Source organism: Camelina sativa, chromosome 9 (genome assembly GCF_030686135.1).
Source record: "Camelina sativa cultivar CO46 ecotype springtype chromosome 9, ASM3068613v1".
Taxonomy (NCBI): domain Eukaryota; kingdom Viridiplantae; phylum Streptophyta; class Magnoliopsida; order Brassicales; family Brassicaceae; genus Camelina; species Camelina sativa.
The window spans coordinates 40,801,795-40,823,122 of NC_141888.1; the positions used below are offsets into that span (position 1 = coordinate 40,801,795).

Consider the following 21,328-nt stretch of genomic DNA (forward strand, 5'->3'; position numbering starts at 1 on the left):
GTCCATTTTACGAAGTTTAATCTCTATGTATTTTTACAGTTTTCTTTTTGTCATTTTAATCATTTATACTATTAAAGCAAAGAGTAATTACGTCCAGCTCTAAGGATTATATGTGGACTGCCAAAATGTGATTTAAGGTCATGGAAAAAGATGATTGGAGCGGACATCATATAGAGACTCTCTTTAGGGTTTCATCAATTTAAAGATGTAAATGTTGATTCGAAAACTTGAATCGCTCACCAGTAAAAAGATCGTGAACTAGTAATTCCTAGAAATCAAAGTTTATAGAAGCAGAAATAGCTGACGAGAAGAAAAAAAAAAACGAAAAAAAACCAAATCGCCGTCTGTGGGGATCGAACCCACGGCCACGTGGTTAAAAGCCACGCGCTCTGCCACTGAGCTAAGACGGCATTGATGGCAGAGGAGTAAACTCATAATTGACAAACGAAGTAAGTAAAGTCAAAACAGTTTTTAGGAAACCGAAGCTCTGTCCGTGATTTTCTCTATAGAAGAAAAGAGCTGTTACTTACTTCACGAGTAACCCCAAAAGAAAACCCTGTAAAAGCGAAGAAGAAAGACGGGTATAGCTTTCTTTCGTTTGTTCTAAAGTTAAAAAGCCCATTGGGCTCACGACGACAATGGGAAGTGTATTTTCTACGTTGTATTTTTTTTTTTTTGTCAATATTTTCTACGTTACGTTAGACGACAAAAAAAACAAAATTTCAACGTTACGTTTGACCTCTAAAAACGGAGAAATTGCAAGAAGAAAAAACGGAGAAATTGCTACGATTACGAGTGTGTACGATTGAACCGCGTCGAGGAGTCGAATTTGCATTGAAGCTTCTTCGATCGATTGCTTCTCTTTCCTTTCTCTGATAAAATGGCTTGTTCGATTCCAGAATCACGGTTAAGCTTCCTTGATTTTGCCACTCTCGCCGCTAGTAAATACCACTTTTTGCTTCCATGGCGGTTAGCTTTTTCTACTTGGCTATTGTATTTGTCTTCCTCGCCGTCTTCGTGGTAATATGCTACCGTCTCCTCGAGTTCATGAAGAAATCAGAGACTGCGCCTAGGTTAACTCGGCGTAGTATTCCTGTTTCTGCTTCAGCTGCTTTGGCGGCGGAGCCGGATGAGGATTCGCCGTCTCGGTCTGTGTGGAATTACGACGTCTTCCTCAGTTTCAGAGGTACAGATGTTCGTAAATATTTCGTCAGCCATCTCTACGAGGCTCTCAAAAGTGAAGGAATCGAACCTTTTCACGACGACAGAGAACTTCAGAAAGGCGATTACATCTGGAAGGGACTCGACGAAGCGATGATTGGGTCACTACACGCCATCGTCGTTATATCCAAGGGCTACGCTACCTCTCGCTGGTGTTTGGAAGAGCTTTCGGTTATGATCGACCTCGTTGAGAAGAAACGCCTTCAATTGATACCTATATTCTATGAAATTGATCCGTCAGACTTGAAGAGACGAAGCGGGTGCTTCTACGAAGCTCTTAAGAATCATGAGCTGAGGTATGATCTGGATACGGTGGATAGATGGAGAACCGCTTTGTCTGAAGTTGGAAATATTTCTGGCTGGGATTCCAAAAGCAGGTTACTACTTTGTTGTCTTTCTTTTAATATCAATCTTTCATTATTATGTTGATCAATCTTCTGAGTATAACAAGTGTTAACGATAGCTGTTTGATCTAAAATTCCTATCTTGATAGAGTTATGAGTTATGACTTATGGGGTCTTATCTGTTGGGATTGACGCAGGAAAGAGGACTCAGAGCTTATACAGGTAATAGTTCAAGATCTTTCTGACAGATTATCATCACAGTCATCTGGTGGCACAGATGGATTGGTGGGGATGAGTTATCACAAGAAAGTCATGGAATCTTTCTTGTCAATGGACTCCGGAGATGTCCGAATGGTAGGAGTCTGGGGTATGGGTGGAAGAGGGAAAACCACCATTGCAAAGTATGTCTTTGAAGAATTTTCTAGTCAGTTTGATGCTCGTTGCTTGCTAGAAAACGTGAAAGGAGATTTCAAACTATATGGTGAATCACATTTGCGAAAGAAAATCATGTCTGGAATCTTCCCGAAGAGTCCCCTGAATGCACGATGTATCAGCCCTGATGCAATGAAGCGAAGACTTCGTGGCAAGAAGGTCCTTCTCGTCCTCGATGATGTTGATGACATTCAACAACTGCGCGCATTGGCTGGAAGCTGCGAGTGGTTCGGACCAGGAAGCAGGGTCATAATAACTACACGAGACAAGCGTGTGTTAGATGAGCATGATGTGCCACACATTTATGAAGTGAAGCCTCTGAGGACTACTCAAGCACTTCAGCTTTTCAGTGAGCATGCCTTCAAAATGAATCATCCACCAGAAGGATTTAGAGAACTTTCTCTAGATGTTGTTGAGCAACTTGGTGGTCTTCCGCTAGCGCTTCGAGTTATTGGCGCATCCCTATATCGCCGGGAAATAGCATTCTGGGAAGATAAGCTGTTTATACTGAAAAATAGTCTTGATAAATCTATCTCACTGGCGTTGAGAGTAAGTTATGATGCACTGGATGAGCATGAAAAGATTGTTTTTCTTTATGTTGCTGCTTGTTTCGATGGGGAATATAGGGATCAAGCGACAAATATACTAGACCCCTTTGTCATTTCTTCTAGACCAAACCTTGTGACGCTGATGGAGAAATCTCTTATCAGTATGACAAGAGATACGAGGCTATGGGTTCATGATTTACTTCAAGACATGGCCAAGGATATTATTTGTGAAGGAAAAAAAGAAAAACCATGGAAGCGTAAAATGTTGTGGAAGTTTTTGGATGTCAAAAGCTTGTTCACTGAAAATATGGTACGACAAGAAGGTTTCAAGTTAATTCTACACATGAACGTTGGGAAACATTTTATGTTTATTTTTAGTCTCTCAATGAAGCTTTTACTGATCACTTTCTATTACGTTATCTCGACAGGGAACTGAAGACATTGAGGTTGAAAGTATATTGCTCAACATGGCTGGAGAAACAGAGCTTAACATTAACCCTGCAGCGTTTAAGAGGATGTTCAATCTCAAATTTCTTAAAATACGTAATAATAACACTGTTGGAGGGAGTAAAGTGCACATGGTTAACGACCTTGACTACCTCCCTCCACTGAGATATCTTCGATGGGAGGCTTACACTCTAAAATCGCTGCCTTATCTCTTCCAGACTGAACATCTAGTTGAACTAAACCTCCCTTATAGTTCAGTTGAAACATTATGGAGCGGAACTCAGGTACTACTTCTATGCGTTTGGCTAATTTTTGTAATACAGTAGTTAGTAGGTCTTTCATTGTTATTGATGTTTTTCTTAAAAAAAGTATAATTGTTCTAGTGTTATCTTTTACACACACCAGCTTTGGGAGGCTCTCTTTGTTTTGAATACTTTGGTGGGTTGTTATTTTTGTTCATAGGATATGATCTTATCATATATCATACACTAGTAACCAATATCTTGCTTTTTTGTATGGCAGGACCTTCGAAGTCTAAGGCACATGGACCTTAGTAGATGCAGGCACCTGATTAACATTCCAGACCTTTCTAAAGCAAAGAGTCTTGAGAGTTTATGTCTTAGTAACTGTGAGAGTTTGGTCGAGCTTCATTCTTCTCTTTGGCATCTCGATAAGCTAGTTAAGTTGTGGATGGCAAATTGCACAAAACTCAAGAATCTTCCGTGTAACATCTACTTGAAGTCCCTCCAGAGTCTTTCTCTAGACGGATGCACAAGTATAGAAGATTTTCCATTTGTTTCCGATAATATTGAGATGTTGGGACTGATGGGGACATCAATTGAAGTAGTGCCAACGTGGATCGACCGTCTCTCAAGGCTCAGCCTTCTGCGGCTGTCCAAATGCAAGAGACTGAAGAATCTCCCAGACACCATTGGGAGCTTGGAGTCACTCAGAACTCTCTGGCTTGGTTGCTGTCCCAACGTCACAGTTTTCCCAGTACTTGGAAATGGAATAGTAAAACTGGGCTTGAAAGGAACATCGATAGAAGAGGTGCCCTCAACGATAGGTGATAAGCTGAATCTCATGTACCTTTGCTTGTCAGATTGCCAGAGGCTAAAAAATCTTCCTCACACGTTGAGCAACTTGAAAAACCTGAAGTTGCTTTATCTCCGTGGATGCACCAATATCACTGAGCGCCCACATGTTGCAGGGGACATCAGAAGATTGGATTTATATGGGACGTCAATAGAGAATTATGGCCCTCTCTCTGAAGAGGAAGCGCTTGAGTTGCGCAATCGTGATATAGACTTCCTGAAGGCGTTTGTCACTCGGCATGTCCGGAGATACAAGAAAAACCGGAAGTCTAGATAGGTGATGAATGCTCAAGGACTCGGATTTGCGGTTGGATGCTCAATCTGGCTTTTCCTTTTATGAATGATAGGAACATGTATTAGTTCAATTAGTTCTGTTTGTTTCATATCCGTTTATCCGAATTGAGCAGCAGTTTGTGGGATTTTGCTGAATATGAATTATGTAGTGCAAAGATGGTGGGAACAAAATTGAAGCTTGACGAGGTATTAGTCCCCGGAGAGCCAGAGAAAAATATCATAAATGGAAGACAGAATCATAGATAAGAAAAAACAAACAGATTCTTCGAACACTGAGTTGGTTGCTGTGTCAAAAGTTCCACAGCTTAAAGAAGAGAATAAATTTGAAAAACATGAGATCCATCAAATCCGATTGATCTACTTTGGGAACTTGAGAAGATTAGCATCGTTTCCCAAGTAGTGAAACGGAAACCTTTGATTAACCGGAGATGAAGACGAACCACCATTGCTGTTACCCAAATGGTCATGAGTAACAACAGCCTGGTCGTTATTATCGTTGTTACTCAAGTCACCAAAACATTTTGCTTGATGGTTCTGCACTTGCTGCTGCTGCTGTTGCTGATTCATGTTGGTTGTAGTGAGAAGCTTGTCCAGAAACGACCAGTCTCCACCATAGTTGTTGTTAGAAGTCAGCCTCAGTAGATTCTGTGAACATTCAATGTCTGTTGTATTGATTGATGACACAAACGGTTGGGTTGCTGCTGCTGCCGCTGCAGCTGCTGCAGCTGAGTCAGGGCTAAATAGCTGAGGTAGATGCATTGAGCCATGACTCAGAGTGTTTGCAAACTCATGTAAAGGCATGTGGATTTGTCGTCCAATGTGATGATGATGATGATCCAGAGGATGTGGGATCAAAGAAGAATGATTGTTTGAATTGGAGTCAATGTGATGATGGTGATCATGATCATTGTTGGTGCTTATGTATTGGTGATGATGATGGTGATGATGATCTTGATCTTGTTCTTGGTGAAATCCTCTGAAATGATTCTTCTTCTTGAACACTCTGCATACAACCCACCCATCTTCCTGCAAATTACACACATGAAAGGATAAATCCAGTACTTCGATCAGGAGTATGGTCTCTTAATCTGATGATATGTTGTATATTGTACCTGAATTTCGTTTTCGTTGTCATCTAGGCGATATTCGTGCATGATCCATTCGGTTTTTTGGCCATGAGGAGCACGACCAGTGTAGAAGACAAGAGTCTTACGAAGTCCAATCTTCTTGGAACTGTTGAGATGTATGGATTTGTCTCTACCCGTAGCTTTCCAGAACCCGGCTGCAGTCGCCCGGTTCGTTCGGGTCCCAGTCGGATATTTCTTGTCCTTGTGGCTAAAGAAATACCACTCGTTTTGAGGACCCGACCCGATTCTGCATTTCTCTGCACATATACAACAACCAACAAAATTTGTTAGAAATATAATATAATGGAAAAAACAAATCAGAAATCAAAACGTATTCATCAGTCATTTTCAAATAAATATTTATTTGGCTTACGGCTATGGGTTGTTCTCTGTCTGCAGTGTGAAAAAACTATTGGCTTATTTTGAGGGTATAATACAAAATATTATCATGTCAAGATTAGTCATATACTTTGGTCTTCTGTTACTAATCTAAAAGACATGACTGAATAGACAACTTTGTCTCTTTCTTGGTGTATACACACGTACACACGTATAAGGTTTCATGGTTCCGTAAAAAGTGGAAAATAATTGATCAGGATGAAAAGAAATGATTAAAACTTAAAATGCATGACATTATAAGTAGTTGCATGTTTCCATGGAGACACAGACAAACCCCTAGACAATATTACCACAATCTATGTATTTGTCCTTTGACATCTAACTTGTAGTCTTGTGCAGGGCCAACTACATACTTCCCCAAATGTTATCTACCTTGTAATCTCTCTCGCTCGCTCTATATATTCTATATATCTAGAATTAACTTGAAATTTATGATATTGATTGTGATAGTCTATAGTATAATTTACTGATCAGTATATAATAGTCATTCATTAAATGTGTGGATTAGGTGGTGATGATTATAGTTAAAGAAGAGCTAACTATCAGCTGGGGATTATATATATATATATACATTTTACCTTTAAGCTCCCAAGGTTCCAGCTTGTTGAGATCGACTTCTCTAATAACATCCAAATCAATTGGTTCATAAGAGACCTTCTTCTTAAGGTAATAGTAAAGAAGCTCCTCCTCCGTTGGATGAAACCGGAATCCTGGAGGCACTGAAAGCTGTCCTCCTCCAGCCACCGTTGATGACGACCCTATCTCCATTATCCGTACTCTTCTGTAAGCAGATTAAATATGTTTTCTCTTTGACCTTTGCCCTAATCAAATATTAACCCCAAAAAAAAAAGAACACACAAATTACATTAATTAAAGGTTTTAACTTTTAACAAATTGAGCAATGAATGAGTTTGATCATGCAAGTATCCAACAAATCTCAAGGTATTGATTGGGTTTTGAGTTATATTTAGATCAAAAATCAAAACCCTAGTTTCAAAATGCATGCATATAGTCATGAAGAACAAAGGCTCCAACTTCTTTTCTTTTTAAAAACAAAAGATGGATCTTTTCTTACATATACCCACATAAGTAAAACTTTAATGCCCAAGAAAAACATGAAGGTGTTAAAAAACTGGAAGATCTTTGTCTGCTTCTTAAACAAGGGAGGTTTGATGATATAGGTTAGTCTTGTTCTTAAGTAAGAGAAGATATGAAAATAGAGAGATGTTTGAAGTGAAAAGTACACATGATATATGAGGGTGTGTGAGGGAGTGCGTGTGTATATATATGTAGATGCAGATGATGATGACGACAATGAAAGATATATGATGGATGAGGAAAGAAACGAACCTTGGAGGCCGGAAAGTATTGCTTCTGTTAGAGGCAAGAGGTAGAAGACAATGAAAGAGAGAGAGCTATGAAGCAAGCAAAATGAATTTCTACAAAACTGAAGATATCTTAGCTTCAAGGGCACGACGTTTAGGGTTTCTATCTCTCTCTCTCTCTCTTTCTTCTTCTTTGAGATAGCTGAAAGTGAGGAGAGAGAAAGATGGAGAAACTTTGGCTTCTATGGATCAGTGCCACTATTTTGTATTGAATTTAATAAACCAAAGCTGGTCACAGAAATATATGAGTATTATTATTTTAATACGTATAGGCAGTTTCCAGTATATATTTTTTCTTGTCACATATATAAACCTTACATATATATACATATTGGTATACAACAGCTAAAGATGATATCATTTATAGAGTATGTAATCTCTCTTAGATGGTGGCAAATAATTTTGAAGATTCACCATGTCTAGTGTTGTGCCTAGAGTTTTGGAGGTCTGAAGCGAATGAAGAAAAATGTACATGATGATTTGCCAATAACGATCATATTCTTCGACACTATATATGTTTCGAATTTCCTAATTTCGGCTGTTTGTTTTGGTTTTTTCCTCCAAATATATATACATAATGTGTATATGTATTAGATAGCTACATTATTATTAATTTGTACGGTAGCGTGAGTAGGATTATGAGGATTAACTATATTAATCACTATGGATTACAGCTGTGATTTAGTAAGACTGACTGATTTTGGTTTTGCTTTGAAACAAGTAGGAATCGATTAATGAGAGATAATGAATTTCGAATACAATATAGTAAAATACAGTACATGATAAAAACAATATAATAGAAGATCTGGTTTATGTATCCCAAGGACAAAACAAAACAAGAATTGAAGCTTCTATGCCCTCAAAATTGCAGTCAAATGTTGGGAAGAAAATGATGTATCGTACCTTGAATTATGCTCCCACTCACTTTTTTATTGCATCAATTTCAGTGCAGCTCTGTTGAAAATTTAGTAATACGATTCTACTTTACTATATAGTCTATTTACTTATACTAATGAGTTATTCCCTACTTACCAATTTACCATAATTATTATTTGAACAACGTTAGAAACTAGTATGGGATTTAAACAAAGAGTTAAAAACTAAATGAATGAAAAATTATTTCTTAACATTTTGTAAGATAATATTCTTGTATTTGTTGTTTTGTTTTATTTTTTTCTTGTATTAGTTTGAAGTTTAATACATATTTACGTCAATTCACAAACGTTTTTAAGGTTCTAAAAATAGCAAAATACGACTATATCTTTCCCCTAGATAATGTGTACACATATGATATTCAGCAGCTGCATTTTCCATCAAACAATCATAATTTTAATACATATGCAAAGGCATGGGAGATCAAATTGTAAACTATGGATATATATATATATATATATATATGATTTCCTATAATATAATTCTTGTTATAGATTTATGAAATCATCCATGTTAAATAAATAAAAAGTCACTATACCAACAAATTATAGACATATAGACTTTTGAGTCTTTGACAAAAGGAATAAGAAGAAGAATAGAAGAAGGTAATAATGGAAACCGTATGTAGGAGAGGAATGGCACGTGCGATAGAAGAAGCAAAATCCTGAAAGGCCGTGGAGGAGAGCACGTGATGGTCCAACACCAAATCCACAATTCAAGGTCCCCTTGTTTGACTTAACCCTCTCGTACGTCTTGAGATTCCTCCCCAAACAATTAGCCCTCTCACTTTTTCTCCTTTTTTTTTTCCCCAAAAGCGAATTACATAAATTATTAAACATAAATATGAATATGATAGTATATATAAATGGTAACTTTAATTTCCTAAATTCCATGTCAAGATACACGAAACACATAAAAACATTGGATTCTCACGGTAAATCATATCTTCGTAACAATTTATGGAAGTTACAAGTTTCTGTTGCGCCCATTATTATCTTATTGAGATAGATGTGCCGTTGCCTTCACGAAGACGTCATGCATTAAACCCTTATTAATGAGCGTTTAATCATATAGATACCAACATGTTCTGAAACTTATAATGTTATTTTAGAATCCCCATTATGGCCAAGTGTTCGTATAAACTCAAAGCGATACGCTCTCATTATCTTAGTATATTGTATACAATATGTATATATACACACTACACAGTTTCGTTCAGGTGGATTACTGGATCAGCTGGTTTATATTATATTTTTTATTTATTTTATAATAACTATTAACAAGGAGTGAAATTTATTACTAATTTTCGGATAGTATAAAACAAAAAAAAACAAAAATTAAAATCGAAGAGATTACTTTTAAATGAAGAAAAAAAACAAAAAGTAAACTGGGTGCATATATGTTATACGAGTGTAAAGTGTCAAACTATTGATGGGATAATAAAATGCCTAATGAAGATGAGTTACGAGAAGAGTACCAAAAACGTATTTTTAGCAGTGTTCAAGAAAGCGCTAGGCGGTATGTGGACGGTGATCCAGCGCCTAGCGCTTAGAACACCTAGTCAGAATTTTAGGCGTTTTAAGGCGGTTTAGGCGTTTACAATACGAACATTATATATAATATTATATGTAAAATTATGTAAAAATATATGTTAGAAGAAATAAATAATGATAAATCATAAACTAAAATTAGTAAAAATATATTTATTTAATTTAGATTAATAACATATTAACATTTATATGAATATAAACTTAAAATTTTAAATATATGTAATTAAAAATAAAAAATATACAATAAAATAATATTATGTGATTTTAGGCGGTCTAAGCGGTCGTTTAGGCGTCTGCTGAGCGCCTAGACGGCACCTAGGCGACCAGCTAGACCGCTTTCTTAAACACTGATTTTTAGTGACCAAGTTGGCAAATGGGTAACCGGACCAACCGATCCGGTCCGTTTCGGTCATCCATCAGACCACGACGTCATTTCATGTTATACTTATTGGGCCATAAAGTAAATACCCTTTTATGAAAACAACCCACATAACGCTGGAAAGCCCAACAACGAATAAACATTACTACTATTATAAAGTATTTTTACACATTATATAACCCGTAATTGCTTTCTGTTACGTCATCTCAACCCTAACTTTATCCAATCAGTATTACATCCAAACGGTAAAAATAATCTTGGGATAAAATAGAAACTTTTGTTGGCGTTTCTACAGATTTTTTATTGGACCAAACATATTCATAACTTTCGTTTTGAGACTCCCCCGGCGCCGGTAAAGTCAGCAAGAGCACCGACGATCGCGTTTCAGATCGTCAAAAAGTAGAAGGAACACCCGCGCGCGAGAAATCACCCAGGGTGCAACGATTTTGTAGGGTAAGCTTTTCCGATTCTTCTTCTTCTTCTTCTCTCCATGTAATTTAGGTCAATTCCGTCGGTGCTTTGATTTGGGGTTTTTTATTTTCCGAGGGCGCAAATCTTCGCTGTTTATGAATTTTTGGATCGTAGATTTTGGGCTAAGTTGCTGATATCTTCTTTGCTCATCTAGCTGCGAATTTTGCCCAACAGTAAAGTTTTTTTTTTTTAAATTCTTCCTGAAGTTTCGGAGAAAGGCTGAGGTTTTTTTTTTTATAAATTCTTCATTGCATATGTTTGTTTATCATAATTACTCGCTAAAAAGCTTCTAAATTTGTCGTCTCTTTGATGCAAAGCTCCTAAAACACGGCTTATGGGTTAATTGTGTTGAGATTTTTGTTCATTTATGAGATATTCTTGCTTCTCTATAATAATATACTTGTGATTCTCTTAGTATCATAGCTATGTAGAAGATTAATACTGTTGTTTCCAGGTCAATGGCGTCTTCTTCGGATGCTTGGATGAGAGATTACAATGAGGCTTTGAAACTCTCTGAGGACATTAATGGCATGATGTCTGAAAGGAATGCCTCCGGGTTAACCGGGCCTGATGCTCAACGTCGTGCCTCAGCCATACGAAGAAAGATCACCATCTTGGGGACCCGATTAGACAGTTTACAGTCCCTTCTTGTTAAGGTTCCTGGGAAGCAGAATGTGTAAGCCTTTTTTATAATATGGTTGCTTGTTAAACTCCCCATATTAGACAACACTATGTTTCATGTTGGTCTTGACCTATTTTTATTATGGTTAATGTGTATGCAATTGCTGGTTAACAGTTCTGATAAAGAGATGAATCGTCGCAAGGATATGGTTGGGAATTTGAGATCAAAAACAAATCAGGTGGCCTCTGCTTTGAATATGTCAAACTTTGCAAACAGAGACAGCTTGCTTGGTCCAGATATAAAGCCGGATGATGCGATGAAAAGAGTCTCTGGCATGGATAACCAAGGAATTGTTGGATTTCAACGGCAAGTTATGAGAGGTAAGCTGTGGTATGTAACACTATTCTAGGTCCATAGTAATGATACTGCCTTGTGTATTGATTTCCCGTTTGATTGTATTTTATTTCCATGAGTAGAACAAGACGAGGGACTTGAGAAGTTGGAGGAGACAGTCATGAGTACCAAGCACATTGCTCTCGCTGTCAACGAGGAGCTCACTCTGCAGACAAGGCTTATTGTATGTATCCGCTGTTGTTCATTTGTTGATTTTGAATTCTTCTTCTAATGAAATCTGGCTTTCTTCCATGCAGGATGACTTAGATTACCATGTAGATGTCACTGACTCTCGCTTACGGGTAAGTATATTCTTTGAACACATTAGTCTCATTAGTTGCTAGCCTAAGCTGGTCCATTGATAAGCTAAAGACCAGAACCTCTCTGTAGTTGCCTTTTTAATCATAAAAAGCAACAATTTTTCAAGTTAATTAATGTGATTCGCATCTCGTCTTTGATTTTGATGTGGTTTGTGTTTCTTAATGATGGCAGCGTGTGCAAAAGAGCCTTGCCGTGATGAACAAGAGCATGAAAAGTGGTTGCTCATGCATGTCCATGCTTATATCTGTGCTTGGAATCGTTGGTCTAGCTCTTGTGATTTGGCTGCTGGTTAAGTATCTGTAATGTTAGCATGGTGGTAACTTGTGAAAGCTGATCCTGTGCTCTCAGCCTCTCCTCTGCGCTGCTTAATGGTTGTAATCTATTCCTTGTTTCGATATTTATGCTCCTTTCCTTCCATTGCAAAGTTTAATACCGCAGCGTGTAAGAAAACTCAAGAAGTATAGAATCTATATGGTATGGCTCCAACTTGGTTTTCAATTAAGAACTACTCGTGGTAGGACAATGCAGAAACAGAATTTTAGCATTGTAGGCGGTGCTTCTGATGGAAGTATTGGTCACATTCACCTCTTTTATGTTATTTCATTCTTTGGATTCGAATATGATTATACATTGTCCTACTGTTTTAAAAAGACATAGGCAAATAACTTTGGAAAAACATAAATGTGAAAAAAAGTGTGCATTAATGTTTAAATAATTCTAGGTTATTCTTTTTCTCATATCACAATTCACAAATAAAAATACCCCCTCAAACTAAAAAAGTTACTTCACGCGCCCAGTTTATATATTTTAACAAAAACAGCGATTTTCAAAGGTTTTTTAGTCCATGGATTTCGGGGAGGTGGCGTCGACGCGCTCACTGTGAGAGCTTAGTTTTTAAATAATTAGAGGCCCATTAATGTTTTTAAAATGCCCAATAGCATATATAAGCCTTCAATGGCTTCATGTTAATTCTTCGCCATATATTCATCAATTTTGATTCTTCATCTCCTTCTGTGACTCAAGAGGGGCAATTGGTGGTAATTGACGGTACGATGTATAAGCATTTTTGGTATTCCCTGGATTAACAACGTTACTTTGTTTGAATTTCCTTTGCCCATTTCATTGGTTTCCTAATGGCGTAAGCATGTTAGATTCTGGTGTCTTCGACTGAATGTAGGTTCTCTTAGATGAAGGTTTTAAGAGAGTCGTGAGCTCAAGAAGTTGCGTTATTTTTGTTTCTTTTGATAAACAATGGTCGTCTCTGCCAAATAAAGTGACAACCTCCAGAAGCAGTGTATCAGAAAAGAGAAGAGAAACTTACACAGAGCCTTCCTCCAACAGTGTAAGGATGAGCACTAGCACTTGAGTTTTTGGATTGTACATTGCTCAACTGTGTAGATTGTTTCAAACTGTAAAACCCACACAATTTTGCAATCACATGCCAATTTTGTGCAGGCATTGCTCATCGGTTATACTTTGGTCAAAATACAAAGAGAAAGAATGATACTATATTACTGTAACATGAAGCAATTCTGTGGTTTGCGAGTGTCTCGCCTTAATATACAATTTACCATTTTACTGAGAAGAAAAGAGGACCTATGCGGTTGGTGCCGGAGTTGGTGTTGTGGCTCGAAGGAGTTGTTGCAGAAACCGAGCTGCAAGACGTTGGCCTACACCGCCTGCAACACGTCCTCCAAGTCTTCGTGCCTCTGGTTGTTGTAACACCTGATTAACAAAATAAGAGTTCCTTTAGCTCACTGATCAATTACGTTATGGATCAGTTCAGCGCACAAGATCAATGAAGTCACCTGTACTATTGGCTGCAAAATAGCAGGATCAAAGCTTTCTGAAGATTGAAGAAGGCCCCAGATTCTAGAGACCTGATCCCGAAGCTCAAGCGTACTTTGAAGTTCCGTGGAGCTCATTGTCAGAGGGCCATTCCCATTTCCATTGAAGACAAGAGATCGCAGAAACTCAGGAAGGGAATTGTATGTATCAACAACAGTGCCCAACGCAATCGCTTCACTGACTCGTACAGCTTCTTTAATTACTAACAGTCGAAGCTCTTCCCCATTTGGATCCAGCAATAGCTTCAAAACTGGTTGCAGAGCATCCTTTGCTGAGAAGTCTCTATCTTTACTTCCCTGTCGTAGAAGGTTCTCGAGTCTATTCCACCTAAATTTTCCATCTTTGAATAGAAGCTCGATTAGGGCATCTCTTAGATACGGGTTTGGATCAGTGAGAAGCCTTTTGGCAAAATATGGGTATGAAGCAGCTAAGACTTTGAAATTAGGATCTGCGTAAAGTGCCAAACCTTCAAGCACAGTAAGCGACCTTAGAATCAGAGCATAGTAGGCCGGGACATTAAATGGATACTGATAGAAGACGGCACCTAGACCATCAACCAAAGTTTTGAAATTGAGCTCGCTCACAGTATAATTAAGTGCATCGTCAAAGAAGTCTCTGAGAGCTGGTATGATGGGAGTAACATCCACATCAGGCGACAAGAACTTCAAAGCATAGTAATCTCGGGCCATGGCTTCATAATCTCGGTTCACTAAATGAACAACATGACCTATGATAGCAAATCTAGCTTCCTCTGGTGTCTCACTCATCATGCCAAAGTCTAGAAAGGCAAGTTTTCCATCAGGTGTTGCCAAGAGATTACCAGGATGAGGGTCAGCGTGGAAAAAACCATACTCTAAGAGTTGCCGTAGGCTACACTGGATTCCTGTATTTACAAGATCCAGAACCTTCAAACCCTGACTCTCAATGGCAAGTTGCTCGTTCAGTTTAGTTCCCTCAACCCATTCCATTGTTAGAACCTTGCGGCCCGTGTAATCCCAGAAAATATCAGGTACAAGAACATCTGCTTTATCAGCATACAGTTTCTTAAACCTTCTGGCATTTTGCGCCTCTTGGACGTAGTTTAGCTCCTGGTAGACTCTGCAGGCAAACTCGTCGATAAGGGTAAGGACATCGGTAGTGATGAAGTCAACATACTTGTTAATGAGTTTCCCAACTCCTCTAATGAGGTAAAAATCAAGGCCAATGGCTTCTTCGATTCCAGGGCGTTGAACTTTGACAGCAACAACCTGACCTGAATACCTCAGCTGAGCTTTGTAAACCTGGCCAAGACTAGCAGCTGCGATTGGCTCAGGGGATATAGACGAGAAGATGGACTCTAGAGACAAATCCAACTCTCTCTCAATGCAAGCAAAGGCCTCTGCATCAGGGAAGGTTGGCAAAGCATCCTATTTAGGAACTCAAACAAAATAGTATTCAAAGTTAGAGATGTTCTCTTGCCTATCCCAAACAAGTATTTTCATATCTGCCTTTTTGATACTAGATATGTAAAGCTGAGTAATGATGGGGTAAGAAGAGGTGAACCTGAAGCTCGGCAAGTTCTTCAAGATAATCGGGTGGACAGAGGTCTGGTCGGGTGGACAAACCTTGACCCAATTTAACAAAAGTAGGTCCGAGACGAGTGAAAATGCGCCGGAGCTGGCCAGCTCTCTTCTTCATATTCTTCTCTAAGTTGCCTCGCTTCTGATCAATCCCCAATTTCAAAGCGAAACCACCCAAAGCTCCCAATATCTCCAAACTTCTTCGCAAAGCCTAAAAATCCGAAATTGAGCTGCATCTCTCAGTGGAACCATAACTGTACAAAACTTGAAACTCCAAAAAAGACTGACGAACGAAACGAAGTAGCTAACCTTGAAAGGCTGAGAGCCATGTTTCCTGGCGATGAGCTCCGGAGAATAAACAGAAGCATCAACAGCACGACCCAGAGCTCGCGCCTCAGCTTGAAGGTCATCCGCGAGATCAGCTCGTCGGTACTGTACAACCGGCGCCGTAGTCGGTCTCGACGAGGGAGAAGGACTCGCCGACGCTCCATCCTCTCTAGGCCTAGCTTGAACCAAAGCCGCACGAGCTAATCTCCTCCGATTGACAAAGATAAACTTGGATTTTGCGCCATTTCTTTTCGAATTGCGTAACGAAAGACCGTCACCGAATAGAGTTAAACCCAGCGACTGACCAACCACCAGACTCATCGTGGAACACTCTCCGCGAAATTCAGATAGAGAGAGAGTAATAGAAGAAAGAAGAAAGGATTCAGATTGTGATTGCCCAGCCAGTAACAGCCATGAAAGAAGAAGAACAAGAGAGAGAGAGAAAGAGACGAGAAGAGATATATTTATGAACGAAAGATAGAGAGATTAGAAGCGTATTTGGTAACTTACTTACTAGAGACTTCTCTCAACTAAAAATACATATATTACACGAAAAAACAAGGTCCACACTTTGGGCATGCCGTGACGTTCTCTATTTAATTCTTCAACCCGGAAACAATAAACAAACCACGAGACAAAGGAGACATTATAGCATTTCTAAATAAATTTTTTAACATTCCTGGGATAGACAAGTATAAGCAGCCATGGCCATTAAGTTTTTTTTTGTGAATGTAATTAGTTTCAACCTAACAATATCTCTCTTTCAGGTTTAAAACCAACAACACAAGTCCCATATTAGAGAGAATCTAGAAGAAACACTTCTCACTACTTCCTCCGATACATCCACTTTCTTTTATGTACATATATGCCGGTGAAAAAAAACACTTTTCTTCTCTCGGGAATGTTAGCCTCGGTTATTTAGATTTCCTCTTCTAGTAAATGGGATTCGTTCTTCTGCAAAAAAACCCATCAATTTATATATTTCATGGGTTTTTTTTGGGAAGTAATAAATAAAGCATATAATAGTGAAACAAGAGATTAGAGTATATTATGATATTACCATGGTGTTGCTCTATGTTATCCTCATCATCATAATCTCCGTTGTTACTTGTGAAGAACGGTGTTAGATAGTTCTTATCTAGTTCTGTGAATGATGCCGCGCTGCATACAACAAAACAATAAATGAATGGGATTCTTGTGTTTTCATAGAGACTTGAAAGCCGACAAAATGTTGTTGAGGCGTGAGTAAGTTGATGAGTCATTTACCTCTTATGGAACTCTCTTAGTTTTGTTCTGAATCCACTTCCTGACGGTGTATCTTCATCATCATCATAACTAGTCATATAACGACTGTTCACCACCTCAAAACCCTGACAAGAGACAGAGATTAACGTTCTAATAGGAGGGATCATCTTTTAGGACATGAATTCTACGTAAATGGCCTAAATGATATATACATTCAGATGACTTACATCACCTAAGGATGTATCGTGGCTATCACCTACAACCTCTAGGGCTTCAAGCATTGTACCAGTGGATCCTCCAATCAGCAACACCTGCAATCAGTACCACAAGCATCAACGATCACATGGTAAGCAAAATACTTTGGCTCAGCTATCAGCAACAGAAACCTTTGATCAGGATGCTCAGTTTAAAGCAAATTGTAGTTCCTAAAGAAGGATGGATTACCGTCAGAACAACAATGGCTGTCGTTGCAGTAAATATAGTTTGACCATGTCCTTCTGGGAGATCGTGAACAGATTGCAGAGCAAGAGCAAAAGCCATAGCACCTCGAAGTCCTATGCAATCCACATGTCTTGGTTATTTATTACTAATAAATTGTAAACAATAACTACTTCAGGGAAAAAAGAGCAGTATCTTACCACTGTACCAAAGTGCTTTCTGATGCGTCATTGGTATTTTCCTATGAGCAGGCCGTGCCAGATTGACCAAATATCCACAACCAAACACATTAGCTGCCCTGAGTAAGACATATATGACAAAGAGTAACACTATCAGACACCAAAAACAGCAGCAGGAAAAATAAGCTATTCGGAAATGAATATATGTACTTATAGTCTTATACAGATCATCAAAGTGAAACAAAATGCATACCTTGCAATTACGATAAATAACTGAAGTTCATCACCAATGATAAAAATAAAGTTAAGGACCAACATATAAAAAGGAAATAATTGAATTACGATTCAGTAAAACTTGAGTAAGAGGATACAATAGAGAAAAAGATGAATCCCAAGTGTGACCAACTATGCTTTTCCATGGCAATATCAAAACCCATGTAGATGAACCTGCAGATTTTATCATTTCAAATTGTAAGATCACGTCATTGACGAACATACTAACAACCAAACTATTAATATGCATGGGAGAATAAGAATCAAATACATACACAAAAGTCTCTGCCAGTGAAGATATCAGATGAAAAAACGCAGACACAAATCGCTGAGAATTTGCAGACAAGTTTGAGTAGGTATAATGTTTCATGACCTAGAAGGCACAGGCAGTTTCCGTTATACTACTTTACTTTTGGCGAAAACACATAAAGTTCATGTAATTGAATGACAACTCACAATCCCAGTAAATAGAATCGATACGATGCCAGATAGACTGAGACCTTCAGCAAGCATGTATCTAGCACAAAGAAAACAAAGTTAACAAACTGCACAATTTCTAATTCTATGAGAGTGGAATATAGGAGACACATAGCTAATATAGAAGAGAAGACTTTTATTACGAGAAATATGGAAAAAGCACGAAGAGGCAGCACTCCAAGTTCTGCAGACTGAAAGCGAGCGAATCAGAATAAAATATTTCATTGCTGAGCAATAGAACCCAAAATAAAGAAATCTTCAAACACAGACTACGGTCACTCACTTGTCAACATCCAGTCCTGCATACTTGAATAGGTGCTTTGCATTAAGGCTAACAACTCATCTATGTGTATGTAATGAAGTGAAATGTTACAGAAGAATCTTAAACCACAAAAAGGATATGAGAGCAGAGGTGAATCCAACTCCAACACCTGCAGAAGCACACATTTGTCTTTTTTTATAACCCGGAGGACAAATATAAGAATATAGTGACATAAGAAAATCTTGAGAAGCTTCTAATTCAGTATGATATTTCTAGGTATATTTCTTCCATTAAACTTGTTCATAACATCGAATTTTATTAGCAGCATTCTCAAACTCAAACGCTACCATGCCATTTCAAGTTGAGAGAGCCAAACCATGCATGAATATAGGGACAGAGAAGAAGTAAGGCAGGTGATTAAAGCAAACCTGCAGACATTGAACCGACAAACGTTTCGAGAAACCTGACTATCACCATAAAGAAATTCAGTCCAGAGGAATGACTTCTCACCAAGGACATTGTCCTGCGTCCCAGTTTATAACCTTGTTAAAATACCTTACCATCTAACTATAGTGTTTCAAACCATATTTTATATTAGCTTATCAACCTGTACAGAGATATCGCCATCTGCAAAAAGCAACATAAGAAAGAGAAAGACCTGATCAGTAATGTGCCATTTTTTATCCTAATATATACATACAGAAAGTAGAAATCACTTCTTAAAAACTACTTACAGCATCATTTAAAACCGATTCTCCAAACACCAGGGCATACAAATTTACATCTGAACCAAGTTCCTGCCAAAAAATACAGTAGTAAGAAGCGGTCGAAAACTAGTACTATCCAGAAAATGGTGAATAAGCAGTGAAAGTACCTGAAATATAGACAATACAGTGACAGGATCAGTGGCCGAGATAAGAGAGCCAAACATGAGACACTCGACCAATGGAAGTCTGTACATGAGAAACATCAAACCGCCAAGGTACCTTCAAAGAGAAAAACAAATTCATGAATAATGGAAAGAGGGCCTTTTCTGTCAAGAAAAATGTTATAAACATAAGCCATGCACAAGAAAGAGATACTTACACTAGCAATCCAGTAACCATGGAAGCTACAAAAGTTCCAAGCACTGAAAAAGTGACAATGGCTCCAAAGTTTGAAAAGAAAGGTTTCTGCATAAAACCCCAGCAACAACGTAAGCATCATCAAGAATGCAATATCTGATGGTAAAACAAGAAAATCAATAAAGACAGGAGAGGTCTCTGAACTTACAGGTTGCAAACTGAAGCCAGACTGGGTGCAAACAAGTACGTCAAGGAAAAACAACATATTTTATTGCCAAATTGCTAATCATTGAAAAGATTATGTCACACAGATACGTAAGTGTAAACTAAAGGCAAGAACATTAGCAAAAATACAAAACTCGATAAAGGATATAATATGATGGGAGGCAGCAGAAACAGAAAGAAGAACTCATCGTGGAAATTGAACCATGTCCTGGAGAAAAATCAAAATTGATTAGCGCATTCAAGAATAATGAGTAATTTACTAAAATACAATAAAAAAATAGAAATATATATATATAAATAATAATTGAGAAAAAAAAAAAAAAAAAAAAAAATTAATTAGTTGAACGACGAACCTAATGCTAGTCTCCGTGTTCGAGATGTTCGCTAAACCACCAACGATCAGCCCTAAAATTCCACAAGGAACCAAAACAAAAACAATCGATCGAACACGGGAAGGTCGATCGCAATACAAAGGAGTAAGAAGAAGAAGAAGAAGAAGACGAGAGAGAGAGAGAGAGAGAGAGAAAACAAACCGATTAGAAGAGAAGCAGAAGCTTCAGGTAGATAATAGAACTTATGACGGCGAAGGACATGACCGAGTACAAAAGAGAGGACAAGCATCATGATCTGAAGCAAAATCCCGACTCCGGCGGCTTGCTGCTGCTTTTCTTGCCCTTGCGGGTCGTGAATCGCCGGCGAAATCTGCAGCTCCGACGACATTACGCCTCGACGGAATTAAAAAAAAACCCTAGGGTTTCTATCAGTGTCACTTCGTCTTGTTTGCTTTTCGTCTTTGTACACACACAGAGAGATTCACGAAAACGGAATTAATGAAACTTGTGAGATGGACTTGTTCTTCTTCCTTTGTGAGGACGCAATTTATAAGAATCTGCGTTCCCACTGCTGCTCTGACTTCTCAGGTGGCTTTCCGTTTTGGGCTTTTATGGGCTTGCACTAGTATTAAAAACTTTTAATATATTTTTATTTGGCCCAACTACTCTATTTAGATTTTCTTTTTTAGTAATCACGATTTTTACCAAAGACGTGGGCTAATAATTGCGTGTAAGCCATCCGCAATGGGGAACACTTGGTGTGTTCTTCGCCTATTAAAATTATAAATATAATGAATAGTGGTATAAGAACATGTTGTCCAGTTCTTGATGTAGAACTGATCTAGGCTCAGTTCTAAGCTGACGTGGCAAGCTGTGATTGGATACAAATTTTTGCAAACAATTTTTCACAAATTAAAAGAGGATTTGATTTAAACTATATATTAATTAAATAAAATGTTTGTTTGTTTTAAGTAAGTAATATGTTTGTTTGTTTTTTTTAATCTTTAATGTTTTTTTTGTTTCATAAAAATTTGATATTGTATTTTGAATTTTAGTACAAGTTTTATAAGTTTGCAATTTAAATATTATTTTTACAGTTTTTATAAATGTAATATGTATAAGAATATTATATTATTAAA

At 37.9% G+C, this 21,328-nt stretch overlaps 5 protein-coding genes and 1 non-coding gene across 8 annotated transcripts; 2 read left to right on the forward strand and 4 right to left on the reverse strand.

Annotated features, from left to right (window-relative positions):
• Positions 1–338: 338 nt before the first annotated feature.
• Positions 339–410, reverse strand: TRNAK-UUU (transfer RNA lysine (anticodon UUU)). Its single transcript has one exon. It is a non-coding gene; the product is annotated as a tRNA-Lys (tRNA).
• A 290-nt stretch (positions 411–700) lies between these two features.
• Positions 701–4,551, forward strand: LOC104714256 (disease resistance protein Roq1). Its single transcript, XM_010431552.3, has 4 exons — positions 701–1,598; positions 1,763–2,855; positions 2,974–3,276; positions 3,515–4,551. The coding sequence occupies exons 1-4, from the start codon at positions 964–966 to the stop codon at positions 4,361–4,363; spliced, it is 2,880 nt and encodes a 959-aa protein (XP_010429854.2). The 5' UTR covers positions 701–963; the 3' UTR covers positions 4,364–4,551.
• Positions 4,541–7,477, reverse strand: LOC104714254 (protein SOMBRERO). Of its 2 annotated transcripts, none has more exons than XM_010431551.3 (4): positions 7,257–7,477; positions 6,485–6,727; positions 5,493–5,764; positions 4,541–5,406 (listed from the first exon to the last, which is right to left on the reverse strand). In XM_010431551.3, exons 2-4 carry the CDS (start codon positions 6,672–6,674, stop codon positions 4,738–4,740), a joined length of 1,131 nt encoding a protein of 376 aa, XP_010429853.1. In that variant the 5' UTR covers positions 6,675–6,727; positions 7,257–7,477; the 3' UTR covers positions 4,541–4,737. The 2 variants fall into 2 exon arrangements, with proteins under 2 accessions (XP_010429853.1, XP_010429852.1); XM_010431550.3 differs by lacking the exon at positions 7,257–7,477 and adding an exon at positions 6,982–7,161.
• Positions 7,478–10,337: 2,860 nt separating this feature from the next.
• LOC104714257 (syntaxin-52) lies at positions 10,338–12,462 on the forward strand. 2 transcript variants are annotated; one of them, XM_010431553.3, is made up of 6 exons: positions 10,338–10,606; positions 11,079–11,300; positions 11,421–11,626; positions 11,723–11,823; positions 11,897–11,941; positions 12,132–12,462. In XM_010431553.3, the coding sequence occupies exons 2-6, from the start codon at positions 11,083–11,085 to the stop codon at positions 12,261–12,263; spliced, it is 702 nt and encodes a 233-aa protein (XP_010429855.1). In that variant the 5' UTR covers positions 10,338–10,606; positions 11,079–11,082; the 3' UTR covers positions 12,264–12,462. The 2 variants fall into 2 exon arrangements, with proteins under 2 accessions (XP_010429855.1, XP_087322355.1); XM_087466229.1 differs by having other exon boundaries at positions 10,413–10,606; positions 11,897–11,945.
• Positions 12,463–13,452: 990 nt separating this feature from the next.
• Positions 13,453–16,207, reverse strand: LOC104714259 (protein ACTIVITY OF BC1 COMPLEX KINASE 3, chloroplastic). Its single transcript, XM_010431557.3, has 4 exons — positions 15,677–16,207; positions 15,351–15,578; positions 13,769–15,214; positions 13,453–13,685 (listed from the first exon to the last, which is right to left on the reverse strand). The coding sequence occupies exons 1-4, from the start codon at positions 16,013–16,015 to the stop codon at positions 13,557–13,559; spliced, it is 2,142 nt and encodes a 713-aa protein (XP_010429859.2). The 5' UTR covers positions 16,016–16,207; the 3' UTR covers positions 13,453–13,556.
• Positions 16,208–16,325: 118 nt separating this feature from the next.
• On the reverse strand, positions 16,326–20,714 carry LOC104714258 (sodium/hydrogen exchanger 6). The gene is made up of 22 exons (XM_010431556.3): positions 20,391–20,714; positions 20,211–20,262; positions 20,006–20,065; positions 19,841–19,865; positions 19,655–19,740; positions 19,443–19,554; positions 19,303–19,365; positions 19,176–19,195; positions 18,997–19,091; positions 18,709–18,737; positions 18,590–18,621; positions 18,450–18,497; positions 18,286–18,346; positions 18,105–18,202; positions 17,928–18,003; positions 17,810–17,829; positions 17,578–17,675; positions 17,384–17,493; positions 17,167–17,250; positions 16,961–17,064; positions 16,755–16,855; positions 16,326–16,648 (listed from the first exon to the last, which is right to left on the reverse strand). Exons 1-22 carry the CDS (start codon positions 20,575–20,577, stop codon positions 16,599–16,601), a joined length of 1,611 nt encoding a protein of 536 aa, XP_010429858.2. The 5' UTR covers positions 20,578–20,714; the 3' UTR covers positions 16,326–16,598.
• Positions 20,715–21,328: the final 614 nt, after the last annotated feature.